The 14,688-nt window shown below is 45.3% G+C and overlaps 1 protein-coding gene and 1 long non-coding RNA gene across 9 annotated transcripts; one reads left to right on the top strand and one right to left on the bottom strand.

Annotated features, from left to right (window-relative positions):
- Nucleotides 1-3,748: 3,748 nt before the first annotated feature.
- On the bottom strand, nt 3,749-11,914 carry LOC102012002 (probable N-acetyltransferase CML1). 8 transcript variants are annotated; one of them, XM_013514659.1, is made up of 4 exons: nt 11,453-11,891; nt 5,807-6,051; nt 5,149-5,232; nt 3,749-4,978 (listed from the first exon to the last, which is right to left on the bottom strand). In XM_013514659.1, the coding sequence occupies exon 4, from the start codon at nt 4,902-4,904 to the stop codon at nt 4,149-4,151; it is 756 nt and encodes a 251-aa protein (XP_013370113.1). In that variant the 5' UTR covers nt 4,905-4,978; nt 5,149-5,232; nt 5,807-6,051; nt 11,453-11,891; the 3' UTR covers nt 3,749-4,148. The 8 variants fall into 8 exon arrangements, with proteins under 8 accessions (XP_013370113.1, XP_005385604.1, XP_013370112.1 ...); XM_005385547.2 differs by having other exon boundaries at nt 5,807-5,908; XM_013514658.1 differs by lacking the exon at nt 11,453-11,891 and adding an exon at nt 6,143-6,726.
- Nucleotides 6,812-11,398, top strand: LOC106148594. The gene is made up of 2 exons (XR_001234185.1): nt 6,812-6,915; nt 9,756-11,398. It is a non-coding gene; the product is annotated as an uncharacterized LOC106148594 (long non-coding RNA).
- Nucleotides 11,915-14,688: the final 2,774 nt, after the last annotated feature.

The raw sequence follows: 14,688 nt of genomic DNA, 5'->3' as shown, positions 1-14,688 counted from the left end.
ATACAAACTAAAGATTTATTTCCTTCTCTTTTTTCATTTATTGAGACAGGATCTCACTATATAGTACAAGCTGGCGTTAAACTCACTAAAATCTTCCTGCCTCAGTCTCCTACACAAACCAGTACCACTACAACTAGGTATTTCACATCTCTTCAGTATCAATTTTTCTGAAAGGATAATGCAGATTTACAAAAAAATTTGAGCAAGGCAATTTTTTTCTCAGTAGTTAGGAGAAAGTAATTTTTCCTCCATAGTCTCTATGCTTGACTCAGGAGTCCTGGTGGGCAGCCAGAAGTCATGTGCAACTGCTCTAAGCAGAATGAGAACAAACAAAACTGACAGCTAAGATGCTATATTAACCCTTTTAGAAAAAAAAATGAAGAGACATTCTCCCTCCTTTTCTTAGAACATTGCCTTTAGATAACATGAAATTGACAATATGACATTACTCTCAGAAGCAGGGTAACTCTCTTACATTTCTTGTTTTTTTTGTTTGTTTGTTTGTTTTTGTTTTTTCTCCAGTACCGGGAACCAAACTCACGACCTTGCGCTTGCCAGGCAGGCGCTTTTGCCACTGAGCTAAATCCCCAGCCCCTCTTTTACATTTCTTGTTGCTGAGACAAACACCCAAACCCAACACCCAAAGTTGAAGGAGGAAAGATGTATTTAGCTCACAGTTTATAGAGGTTTCAGTCCATAATCAGTTGGTTCCAAGGCAGGGTGGTCTTGCAGAGGAGAAACAGTTTATGGCAGGCAGAATGTAGCAAAGTAACAAAGAAAGGTCCTTGACAGTGTCTTTCCACCCCTTTTATAATGGTTTGTTTGTTTGTTTGTTTGTTTGTTTTCTGGTAACGGGAATTGAACTCACGACCTTGTGCTTGCCAGGCAGGCGCTGTGCCACTGAGCTAAATCCTCAGCCCCCCACCCCTTTTATAATGTATCTAGGCTGCCAGGTTAGAGCAGTGCCAAACCAATCAGTGCAGTGATTTCATGATCAAAAACCCTTAATTCCAGCATCAAACACTAGATCAAGCCACTTTTGAAAAGCCACACCTATGACAAGATAAGGTTTGGGGGACTCATCTAAATATAAGCCATAAAAGTACATAGAGGAAAAGAAAAATGAAAATTAGGGGTCTGATATCTAACTTTTTTATATCTACCTTTAAAAAAATGAAAAGAAGATATATCCTCTCTCCTTTTCTCCGAGCATTCCTTTCAGAAAACATGTCATTGGAAATGCTTCCTCTTCCCCCTTTGCCATGTTCACAAATAGGATTTACACTGAGGAATGTCTTAGGACCTGGTAACCTCTTTGACATGGAAGCATCCAGACAGATGGTGCCCTGCATTCTGGTTTCTGGGAAGGGAGGGAACTTGGGCTGTAAGGGCCAGGTTTGGTCTCTGTCATGCAGAGAGGAGTCCTTCCCCTCTTTGCGTAAAGCCACTTGTTAAGCACAGATGGGGAGGTGCTTTGTAGGAATTTAGATGCTGCAGGTGATTCCACTTCTTGAGGGCTGGTTATTGTTTGTCAGGAGAGTGCGGCATGGCTGGATGCCCTGGCTGTGTTAAAGAGTGATGTTCCTTCCTGTCTTTGTAACTTCTAATACATTGTAAAGAGCAGCACACTGGCTTTATGCTTCTTCAGTGACAAAAGTGCTTTCTTTCTCACAAAGTCTGTGGACAGGCTTTTCAAATTGGGGCAGGAGGTGGATTTTGATTCTAAATCTATTTCTCAAAAGCCAGAAGGCTTCACTGGGGGCTTTTGCATCAGAAAACAATTTTAGAATACTCATTCATTCTGCATTTTTCTGGCATCTGGATCAGCCCTAGCAGAAGCACGTAGAGGATTCCTGGGACCTCATACCATCTTGAAAGTGGAATATAGAGTCCTTGCATTACTGATTTTCCTGGGACCATGTCAGTTACCTTTCTTGAGTACCAAATCTCCACTGAGGTTGACTTTTGGAGGCTTGGCCAGGATTACCTGGGTGCTTCTCAGGATGGGGCCTTGGATAATTGGGGTCCTCAAAAGCAGGCCTTAGAACTGCATCCCAGAATATGATATGATTTGGAGATGACGTGCGGGATGTACTAAGGGCTTGGACTTCTTCCAGGAAGGCAAGATTTGCTTAATGTCAATGTACATATGGAGGATGAAATGAGGTTAATGGTCCAGAACACCATTACCTTCAACCTGGGGGAGTGGCCTGCATTGGTGGCTCTGTGCTCCCCCATGGAATCACATTTTATTTTTATTTTTATTTTTTTTTGTTTTTTTGTTTTTTTGTTTTTCTCCGGTACCAGGAACCGAACTCACGACCTTGCGCTTGCCAGGCAAGCGCTTTTGCCGCTGAGCTAAATCCCCAGCCCCCTGGAATCACATTTTAGACACACAATGTACATGCACACACATACATACACGCAGGCTCTTCAGTTAAGGAGGACAATTCAAGAGAAATTCTGGAGCAAGATTCATGGCAAGAGCCAAAGGCAATGTTTCAGTACTGTGGTGGCCACAGAGGACTCTGCTGAGGTTGTCTCAGATCTCATGGCAGAATTTATTCCTTCTCAATAGAGGGTCACTTTTTGAGGCTCCCTTTGACCTTCTGTGACCCTGTCATGCCCTTCTCCAAATTTCAGACACAGTTATGGACCCTTCCTTTCAGTCCTTCAGGAAGATTTGGGACAGCCCCATCATCAGACAGTGGCCTAGGTCAAGGAGGAATGGGAAGAGCCACTCTGAGTGGCAGGGGTCTCCCTCCCTGGCCGTGAGTGATAACCAGACATGTGAGCCTGGACCAATTCAGGACACCCCTTCCAACATATTACTAAAAATAACAAGATCTGCCTAGCATGAAGTATTTAACATTCTCCTACCCCTTAAAAATATACATTTTTATAAAATGAAAACCATAATAAATATTTTGAATATTAAAAAAATTAACCTACAGAAGGAAATTAATGGAGAAACCTATTTGCCTTGTACTTTTTCCTCAATTGTTGCTGCTAGCTGTACACATCTCTAGTGCAGTTCTTGCCCATGGGACACTCATCAATTAGGTTTCATTTTTATTTTTCTCCTCTACCCCCAGAAAGAAGCCTGTTAGTTTTTTTCCCTTCTCCTTTGGCAACTGTGTGGTGAATCCTTTCTTGCGTGATCAGGTTGTGGATAGACTTGTAAGGGTGTTGCTACATACAGTGTAAGCATTGTGACCGCCAATAAACTTCAATGGTTTCTACTGAAAAACAAACAAACAAACCTATTACTAGTAGCTTCCCCTTCTGTTGCCTGCAGAAGGAATCTATCCAGGATGAATATTCTGTTACTAATATTAGTCAGGGAGCCATAATAAGCTTGGTTTCCACTCTTGTTTGTGAGATGCTTCCTGGCCATGTGGCAGCAGGTGTACAGATACACTTCAAGGATGATATATTTAGGCCTGAGGTACTAACACATTTACGGGTACCTGAGCATCTGGGGACAAAGGAATGTGTGTATCCCATTGGTGGCAGACCTGGCAGTCTCACCAATTCCACATGCTCTTACTGAACAACCCAGAATACTCCTTGCCACATTTCCCCTAAGTCATGCTGGCCCTCTACTGGCCAGCATGATCACTGACACAATTTGAATAACAGGGCCACATCCTGCCCACCTTGCACTGAGACTGTTCAGCTTCTCTGTACAGCTGGCTCCATTCTCCCCATGAGGCTGGGGTGGCTCCAGATGTAAAACCTGCAGACACCTGGAAAAGTCTTTAATCCTTTCTGCTTATGCTTCGGCTCCATTACAATGCCCTGGACCCTGCCTGAGCTGTCCTGTGTGACCAAGAGGAAGCACAGTGGCCCTGGTAGTTCAGCTAACCCAGGATATTTGCACAGGTCCCGAGAAGCAGAGATGCTCAGCTCAGCCCAGCAGACACTGACAGCTCTACAGGCTCATAAGTGAAATTAGCATTTCACAGATTGTTTTAATGCAACATTAGTGCGCTGTTACACAAGGAAACACAAACAACCCAGAAACACACAATGGAGCAGAACCATCCATTTCACTTTCAAAAAGGTTAGATTCAGATGTGCTCAGGGATGAGATTCTTGTTTATCTGCTTAAATGAAGGATTTGCATGTTAGTACAGTTAAATCCATCAGATCCCAGCTGGCTTTACAGGCTGGCCTTGAATGCCTTGCAACCCACCCTCTGCCACATGCAGAGATGACAGATGCCCACCATGCCCAGCGCTTGGGAGGTGGTATGTTAAATGAAATGTAGGAATACCCACAAGCCTCATGACAAAGCTAAAGAAAAACTGGCCTGTCTCCTGGAAGCCCATGCGTAAGTAGAGGGCAATGGCACTCTGCTGCACTATGCTGGTGTCAAGCACAACTTCACCATAGCCCTGGTCCCGGGCAAACTGGAGGACAGTCCTGACCAGGGCTTTTGCTATCCCCTCCCTTCGGTGCTCCATTGCCACGGAGAGGTGAAACAGCTGCAATTGCTTCTTCCCCGGTGGTGGATTCTCCACTGGCAGAGCACCCACAGTGCCCACCACCTGCCCCCCAGACTCGGCAACCCAGAAACAAGAGTCAGATGCACTCAGATAGGATTTGGTGATGTCAGCCAGGTCAGTGCGCAAACAGGTGACCACATACTGCTTCCAGGGGTATCCAACAAAGAGCCGTAACAAAACAAGGAGGGTGAAGTCTGACAAGAAAGCCAGCAGCCAGGACCCAGAGACCAGGAGAATGGAGAATGGCACCCCAATTAAGAACACGAGGATTTGGGGCAGCATCAGTGTATGGCGGAAGGTGGCGGGGATGTGCTCCACCATGCCCTTGTAGAACAAGTCCACGACAGTTTTTTGGTCTCTCTCCTGGTACTTCCGGATGTGATAAGGAGCCATAGGGACACTTCAGTGTCTAAAATATCAGTGTCCACAGTGACAGCTAGACCTGATGGCACAACTCTTGAACAGCCCTAGAATAGAGAGGAAAAAAAACACGTGAGTCCCTCTGCCATGGACTATGGTCTCGCCATGGACTATGGTCTCCCCAGCACAAGGGAGACCATGTCCAAGGCTGTGTTTCTCTTATCATTGATAAGGAAGCATAAAACCACCACTGTGAGAATGTGAACATCAAAAGCACCTGATTAGAATACCAGTTTCTTCCCTTTCTAGCTCTGTGACCTGGAGCATGTAACTTAACATCTCTGAGCCTGTGTACCTTTATCTGAAAAACAAAGCAGTACATTGTTGTTTTGAGAAATTAGTAGAATAACATATATGAAAGACTGGCACATGTAGCATCTTTTCCTCCACCCTCATTACCCTATCACAGTCTCTTTGAGCTTCTTGGTATGGCACCTGTCACAGCCAGACCTTATGTCTTCAGGCCTTTGTTTCCTCCCCAGGTTCCATTCATTGCAAAAATCCTGTGTCCCCCAAGAAAAAGATCAACAAATCTCCACCTGATTGTACAGGTGTAGGCTGCTCAGAAGGCAAAAAGGCCAAATTCGAAAATGGTGGGGCTTCAGATCCCCCAGAAATGTTCAGGCACTCCAAGCTCATATTAAGAGCTCTGACCTTGTACCCCTGTCCACTTACCTGCTCTACCACTGAGCTGACAGTGTAGACAGTGGCCCAAGCCCTCAGCTTCCAACTGGCGTTCAGAAGACACTGTCTAGAGCCTACCCAGGAAGAAGACCTGGGTGCCACCTCATTGGCTCTTGTGAATACATGATAATCATGAATTACAAGGTCAATGAGCTGGGTTGTGATTCAGCAGGGAGTCCAAGTCCACTTACCTTTGTGATCTTTGCAGAAGTAACCCTGGAGGAGAAAGCAGGGTCTGGATGGGTCCACAGGTCCTCACTGTCATGGGAGGATTGTCACCTGCCTCCTGTTTTCTTTGGGACACAGACCTTCTCACTCAGCACAGTGGGCCTTCTCTGAGGTCCACTCTGGTCCCCTACACACTTCTGCTAGGAGCCTCGGGACTGTGCTTGTCACCCTGGGCTCCTTTAACAAGGGGCAGAGTCCAGGATCCTTCCTGAAAAACAATGTCTGTCACATCTGTGCTTCTCCCTGCCAGAGCTTTACCTGTTCCAAGGACAATGGATTGGGGGGGGGCTCACACTCACCTGCCCCTCCCCATCATTAACTTCTTCAGCAGCTGTATCACCTACTGTCCTGCAGGTGTCCTTCACAGGAACTAGGGCATTGGGCATGTTTTGGAGCTGTGCAGGTGGCTCAGAACCAGTGCCATCATGTGTTTTACACAATTAAGCTGAACATGTGTCTCAATAAGAATGACAATGGTAAACAAAACGGTAAATCACTCTCCATGGAATTCTCTATGGAAAGGAGAATTTGCCTTCCAAATGATCTTACATCTGTCCAAATAACCTGTATCACTTAGGGTTCACTAGAGGAACAGACTTCATATTACTGTGTGGTATGTAGTATGTGTGTGTGTGCACGTGTGTATAAGTGTGCATGTGTAATACATAAAGGAGTTACATAGTAGCATGACAATGGCTGCCTGCAAGACAGCCATCTGTGTGCTGAAGAGTGGAGGAGCCAGTCAAATGTTAAAAGTCGGAGCTCGCTGCAGATTCCCCTGTGAGTCTGTATCGGGATGTTGAAAGTTCTGCACTGGAAAGCTGCAGAGTCTGTGCTGGAAGCCTGGAGGTGGACGTCCAAAGGTAATGAAGAAGACTGGAGCTCTTCCAAAGAAGCAAAATGTAAGCCTTACCATCTATTTTTCCTTTTTATTCCCTCCAGGCTGTGGGCCTATTTGTTAGTGCCACTGGTGATTCCATGGAGAGGGAGCTACCCTTTGGTTGTATTGTCACTTGGCCTGTACATGGAGAGCAGATCAGAGAGGCAGGAATGGTTGCAGATTCCCCCAGAGGTGAGTACAGCATCTGAGCTGGAGAGACCTCCAGATGCCGTCTTGCAGCTTGTGTACAAAAGCACCTGGCCAGGGAAGCCTAATATGAACTAAATTGAGCCTACAAAAATTGTCAAAGTCTCAGCCTACAAGGAAAAAGCACTTATTTCTAATTTTCTCTGAGGCACTGTTTCTCCAGTACCCTGCATTAAGGATGTACATGGCATGAAGAATCTACGTCAGTGTCCACAACAGAGCATCTGGATCAGCAGAGGCCAAGAGTCAAAGTGATGCATTGAATGACAGGGAGGCAATTGAGGTGGTGAGACCTGGAACGTCTCGAGGTGTATTTGGAGGCAGAAAAGGCAGGAGTTAGAATGACTGAGGGGGATGAGCAGGAGGAAGGGATCAAAGACCATGACAAGAGCTTCTGGGAGGACACAGGGAAGAGTCCAGAAATGGAAAAGTGAGGGCTTATCCGTAGATGCTGCATCCAGCAACCTCATCTGGAAGCAGATGTTGAAATCTGGCAGCTGAAACTCAGAGCCCCTGGTGGAGGCTGCTGAGCTGTTAGGATCTTTGGCATGTGACCACAGCTCAAGGGTAATATTAATATCAAATCTGGGTGGTGAGTGTACTGCTAACATTGTTTTCAGTTCATTTTAATACTGTCTATGGAGCCTTGAATATTCAGCTAGAAGTTGAACCAGGAATTTAAAGAGAGCAAAAGGCTCTAGGGTACAAAGTACTCCTGTAATAGAAAATGTTAAGACTAGCAGCTTCATAGTTAACAGCCTTGACAGAGTATACCAGCTACAACCCAGAGATGCTTTGGCCCAGCTGTGTCTGACCACATCCAGCTGCACCAAGGCCTGTAGACATATCCTGTTTGCTAGCTTGTTTCAAGGTCTTCCTCCCTGGAACAGAATAGCCCAGTCAATGACACGCTTGAGTGATTATACTCGCTGGTTTGGCCCCACTCCCCCTGACATCCCCACCATATGATAAATGACCCTTGCTAACTCAAACCTGCCTAAAATAAATCTGCCTGGCAATATATGATTAAACATAAGTAACGAATTATGGAGTAGCTGGCTACCAGCCTTTGTACTTCCTGCTTGCAAATTGTGTATAAGATTCTTCTTTGCTTTGAGTCAGAGCTGGTGATTTAAAACTAAGTTCCCACCAGCCTGCTGGCATAATAAATTTAGTTGCCTTCTTATTCCTTGGAGCAGAGCATTTTCCATTCATTTTGGTACTAGTTATGTAACACTCCTAATGAGTCCGTAATATTAACCAGTTGGAAATCCAAGTCATGCTGAAAGGCAAGAGGCTTGTGCACTGTCCTTGTCCTCTGTCTCTGTTTATTCAGTGGTTCTGGGAGTCCCCTAAACCTCTAGTTATAGTCAGGCTTTTCATCCTTCCTCGGCTTCATCATTGCATCTATCTCTGAGGGGCTTTCTACAGGAGCATGGATTTTTGAGTCAGAATTAGCTGCTTCAATCATCATGTATGGCTGAGTTTCTTTCAGGTTCTTTCTTCACATAAAGAGCAGTAGATGTCGCAGGCATGGCTATCACCCTCAGAGGATAACCCTGGATGCTCCCAGAATACTGACACCCCAAATAGGAAGAGATCTCCTCTTTGAGCCCAAACAGATGAGTATCTATATACTGAAAGAGCATCACTAGGAAACAGGATACTGCTATCACGCTGGTGGAGGGAACTACAGCGCACCTGGGAGCTGAGGGGCAACTCCTGTGAACACTGCACAGAACAAGGTTGTCCCTTGGGGTGAGGTGTTGGACACGGGTGCAGGTAGGCAGCAAAAGGTGCCAACCCCACTCTGTACTAACAGATCTGCAAAGATCATAACTCCTGGAGTGCTACTATTCTGATCCCCCAACTCCATGCCTCTCTGAGCTTATTATGGGACAGACAGTAGGAATAGGCAGATTGTAAAAGAAATTGAATCCTGACTGAAACACACAGTAATAGATCACAGTCCCACTTCCTGAGCACTAGAGAAGAGGTGCATTAAATGAATAGCCACTAGCCTTGAGATCCTGGAGGTAAAGGGATGGCCCATCTTCTGGAAGGCCATGCCCAGGTAAAGGCCCAGGACACTCTTCAGTACCATGCTGGTCTCAAGCACTTCATCACAGCCCTGGTCCCTGACAAACTGGAGGACAGCCCTGACCAGGGTTGTGCTATCCTCACTCAATGATCCATGGCCACTGAGAGATGAAACAGCTACAAGTGCTTCTTCTCCAGGGGAAGACTCTCCGCTGGTACAGCACATATAGTGCTTACCACCTGTCCCCTAGTTTCAGCTACCTCTAAGCAGATTCCATATACACAAAGGAAGGATTTGGGGATATTAGCCAGTTTACTGTATACGCAAGCAATCACATACTGCTTCCAAGGATATCTGACAAGCAGCCATAGGAAAATAGAGGGCAACACTGAACACAAGAACTAAAGTCAGGATGCAGAGAAGGGGACCCCAAGCACAAGGAGGAGGGTTCTGGGAAGCACCACAGTGTGGCAGAAGTGGGCAGGGATATGTCCCACCATGCCCCTGGAAAACAAGTCCAGGACAGTTTTGGGTCCACCCTTTTGGTATGTGTTGATGTGATAAGGTGCCATGGGGACAGTTCTGCACCTGAAGCCATGTAAGTGTCCGCACAACTCCCAGCCTTCCAGGAACCATAAAGACCCTGCTTAGCGTGTGCACCTTTCTGTGTCATCCAAAATGTAACAGGTCATTATGACTAGGACTGTGATGCTCAAAAGCTAACTGCGGTTTCTGTGGAAATCAGTACGGATATTCCTGAAACTCTGGTTTCTCCCCTTTCTAGGTGGCTGAACTTGGGCAAGTCACTTAACCTCTCTGAACCTGTGCCTTCATCTGGAGAGCAAGGACAGTAACACTTGTCTTCTCTGATTGTGTGAGGATGAACAGAATAAGTTATGTGAAGCACTGGTATACGGCATCCCTGCCCTTTGACACTCACTGCCTTATTATGTGCTCTCAAAGCATTTTGATATGTTGGGAAGGAACCTGTGGCAGCCAAGGTCCAAGGTCTTTGGTCCCTCCCAACATTCGTGCATTGTAGAAATCCTGTGTTCTCACCCAGCAGTTTCGGCAAACACTTCCCCACCCCAAACTGCATACATTTAGACTGCTGACGAGACAAAAGAGCCAGAACAAAAAAAGGGCACAGAAGGTTGGGAACTCCAAGCCTCCAGGAGGAACTCCAGGCCTCTGGAACCTGTATCAGTGCCTTTTACCTGCTACTACAGAGCCAAGAGCGTCCAGGACAATTTCAGTTCTTAGCCTCCAAGTCTTATCCAATGTAAACTGACTAGGCACTGCCACAGCGCTGGCGAGAAGGTCCAGGTGTCTCCTCATTGACTGGCTCCTGGAAGTCTAATAAAACTCTACGATCATGGAGCTAGAATGTGACAGCTGTGAATCCTGGGGAATTAACCTGCAGGAATGCAAAAAGCATTCCTACCCTCTGCAGAGGCCTGCCACTGCTTGTCCTGTTCTCTCAGGCCACAGCACCACTCTTCAGAGACTCAACTCTCTCTGAAATCTTCCCAAGTCCCCTGCATCCACATCCTAGGAGAGTGGAGATTCTACCACTCATCCTGGGATCTCTTATCACAGGCCACACTTCACATCTGATGACTCAGGAACTTGGCCCCTCACAGCAATGATTATCCCCGATGAAAACTTGGCAAAGCCCTGGTCCAAGACAAATGGATCCTGGACAGCTCCCCACATTCAAGCCAAACTTCACCCACAACTTCCATTTTTTTTCCTCTCTTCATTCAGTCCTTCAGCAACAGTGTGGATAGTGGCACCCCTGTGACAGACACTTGCAGTGGTGGTGGCTGAGCTCCTTTCACCAGGCAAATCAGATGTCATTCTGGTGACCTGTCAATAAGCCCTAACTTTACGTGATCACCTGTCCCATATTTTATGATCTGGGCCATCCTAACCTCTTCAGATACTGCTGCAATGCTCCCCTCTCAGGTTCAAGTCACCAAGCTCTAAAATAGATCGTTGCGCTCTCTTCCTTCATCTCTTACCCTGATTCCTTCCTCCCTCCCTCGGGGTCTATTTGCTCCAGCGCCAGGGCCAGGAGTCCAGGGCTCTATTGTGTGAGCTCCTTGGGAGTATGGAGCACAACTTTCGTCGTTCGCCCACCCGTGCTGTTTTTAAAAGGCAGGTCTCACTGTTTTTCCCACGCTGACCTCGAACCCCTGGGCTCAAGCGATTTGCTTGCTCAGCCTCCCGGGTAGAGGGGACCCAGAGGCGAGCCAAGGCCCGGGGCTGCTTATGCGTTTTCGGGCTCCTCACTAAACTTTCCCTCTTGCGGGCAGAGGCTGACTGTATCATAATTTCCATGCTGCATTCCCAGGGGTGGGCCTTGGTAGGTAAGGGATGACTAGCTTCGAGTAACCACATGACATTAAACTGTTCAAGCTGCCAGAGGTTCGTGTATCCCTTCCTAACCGCGCCAGCTACCTCCCGGACAGAACTCACCCTCTTGTCCCGGTCCTTCCCAGAAAATCTCCCCCACGGAAACAAATCCCTCAGCCTTTGGGTGTGATGCCCAATCTCCACCATCCCACAACCAGTTTCCTTGATCTCCACAAGACTTCCGGGGTCTCGGGGGACGCGGGGGGTTCTTGGTCCGGTTGGTCCGTCCGCTGACCCTCCCGGGCAAATCTGAGTCTGCGCGGCAGACGCGAAGATTAACAGATACTGGTTTTTCAGTTCAGGCGCAGGCGGAAAGGATACCGGGTGGAAGCAGAGGTCTGGTTGTGAGTTCCGGATTTATGCTTAACCTGCCTTAGGCTTGCTGGGAACCTTCTCCTTTCTTTCCGTACTTACTGACAACATGAGGTCTATATAGCTGTTTCCACTGATCGAGATTCCACAGTTCATCCCCAGGGCGGTAGAACGCAGTTTGCTTAATTTATTTTGTTTTATTTTTTGGTACCGGGAACCGAACTCACGACCTCACGCTTGCCAGGCAGACGCTGTACCACTGAGCTAAATCCCCGGCCCAGTTCACTTAATTTACAGAGCGGACACTGCTCTGATTTGTGAGATTTAAGACACTTGGTGACAGTACATGCTTAAGGTGAGCCTCTTTATCTTCAGTAGGTCCCAAAATTTGATGTGTAATCTTTATATACTCTCCAGAGGAGGGTAAAAAGGCTATAAATCAATTTCCATTTTAATTATGGTGAGGCTCATCTTTATCGGTACAGTACTTTTCTTTGCAAGGAAAGATGAACTTAGCTTTTAGGGGAGGACATGTGCTATGGAGAAAAATAAAGAAAAAAGAAGGAACGCCAGGCTGCAGGTAGAATTACCCATTTTAAGTAGGATAGTTGAGAAAGATATTTACAAAAAGGGCCATTTGAAACAATGACTGTGAAAGGTCTGGAAGCAAACTGTTTATATCTGGGAGACCAGCCCTCCAGGCAACAGAAGAGTTCTGAGACAGAGAACTGTATGATTTCAATACACAGGAGAAACACTATGTGTATTTCCACCACCTCCACCCTCATCAGCCTCCTCCTCCAACTCCTTCCCCCTTTATCTTTCTTCTTTTTGAGTATAGCAGATAGAACCCTGGGCCTTATGCATGCTAGATAAGGACTCTACCACTGAGCTATATGCCCAGCCTGTATTTCCCTTTTAAATTTATTCTGACAACAGAGTAGTGTCCAGATTATAGAAAAGATTATAACTCTTTGCGCATGGGGAGGGGGTTGTAATCTGAGCTACTGGGGAGACAGGCAAAAGGATCTCAAGTTGAAGGCCAGCCAGAGCAATTTAGTGAAACTTTCCAAAAGAGAAAAACATTAAAAGCACTGGAAATATAGCTCACTGTGAGGCCTTAGATTTAGTGCCAAGGACTGTAGTAAATGAATAAATACACAAAACAAACACAATAAATAGACAAATACACGAAAGAAACACAAAAATAATAAGAAAAACAGTCTAGAACCAGGCATGGTGGCTAGTGCCTATAATCCCAGCACTCAGAAGGCTGAGGCAGGAGTACCATGGGAGTTTGAGGCCAGCCTGGGCTTCATAATGAGTTCAAGGCCAGCCTGAACTACACAGCTAGACCTTACCTAAAAAAAAAAAAAAAAAGGAATCTAATTCAGAAGAAGTGAGATATCTAAAACCACTGTACAAAAGATAAAAAACATGTAAAAAGATTCTCAGCATCATTAGAGATATAGGAAATGCAAATTTAAAACATATTGAGATAAAATATGAAACAATGACAATACCATGTCAATCATGAAGAAATGGAATAGATATAGATATAAATGATAGATATAGACATATAGATAGATAGATATAGATACAGATATAGATATAGATATAGATATAGATGTAGGTATAGGTATAGATATAGATAGATACATGTGGAGAAGGACATTCTCTAGATGTGTTGCCTCAAGCCTGACCAAGCCATGGTTGTTGGGCTCTGGAGGAAGTCTAGCAAAAGCATTGTTAACCCCGGGGACAACACTAGATGCTTTTCTGAAATATGCCCTAAGGAAGATAACATGATGGCTTACTGGTCAAGTCTCATTCCTATGATAATAGAGTTGTACTGGCCTTGCTAAAATGTTTGAGATTGCCCAAATTCTGAATTCCAGGGCTACCTGCTTTGTTCTTGCTGAATAAAATGTGACTGGAGATGGCAGTCATGGCTGGAGTCTGGAAGGCGGCTAGCCCCGGAGCCAAGGTATATGACTCTGGAGTTGTTCTTTGGGGTAATGGATTGATACATCCATGGGCACCTCATTCTGGGGACCTGTACACCCTGGACAGAGATAGGGATGAACAGTCTGACAGATACAGATATAGATATTGATGTTTAACCACTCTCCTGTTTAATTATTGTTAGGATTTACAATCAAGGCACACATTTGGACTTAAAATGTGCTGCTTGAACTAGGACCTGGCTTTTTTTTGTTCAGTTCTGTGCATCTTATTTATAGACCCTCAGTGTCTTGTTTTGTAAAGTACACCTTCTTTATACATAACTAATTTTTGTTACTTGTGCTACAGCAAACAGAAACACTGAGACAATACCCAGGATTTGGGGGCAGATTTATTTATGTTGATGGCTACTGGTTGGGATCATTCCCAGAATATCAGGCCCTGATCTCTGGTGGTCTAAAGCTTATATGGGATAAGCAAGCAGGAAGTACAGAGGCAGAATGGCTTGTCAGTTGGGGATTGGTTTGTACAATGTGCATCATAGTGACTATGACATACAGCTATGCACTGTAGTCATCAACTGTTTCTAAGAAACAAATGTAACAGTAATTATAACGCAAATGGTTACCTAGGCAACCAACAAGCGGAAGTATACTAGCTGGGGAGGGTGTTTTCTGGTACAGCTGTACTGTATCATATAGTACTGTGGTTTTAAACTAGTATACGTTACAGTACTGCATATAATAGTTATGCAAATAAAAACAAAGTCATCAAGTTGGGGTGTCCTTTGACCATTTCTTTGTTCTAAAAATTGTAATATAAATAGTGTATACAGTTCTTCATTTAGTGATCAGTTCATTTAATGACCTAGGCCTAGGAATATGTCATGTCATTAAACAAAGAGTGTATGTATTGTTCCTGTTATAAATGTAAAATAGTATAGCAACTTTAGACAAGGGCCAGTTCCTTTGAAAATGTTAAACATATACTTAGCATACCCACCAGTTCCACTCCTCAGTGTT

The sequence above is a fragment of the Chinchilla lanigera genome, unplaced genomic scaffold (assembly GCF_000276665.1).
Source record: "Chinchilla lanigera isolate Chin_1 unplaced genomic scaffold, ChiLan1.0 scaffold00023, whole genome shotgun sequence".
Taxonomy (NCBI): Eukaryota; Metazoa; Chordata; class Mammalia; order Rodentia; family Chinchillidae; genus Chinchilla; species Chinchilla lanigera.
The sequence above is the reverse complement of the archived record's forward strand: the minus strand, read 5'-3'. Positions and strand labels throughout refer to the sequence as shown.

What these genes read in the sequence shown, in the direction of transcription:
- LOC102012002 (XM_013514659.1), bottom strand. Translation starts at nt 4,904, where the DNA reads ATGGCTCCTTATCACATCCGGAAGTACCAGGAGAGAGACCAAAAAACT.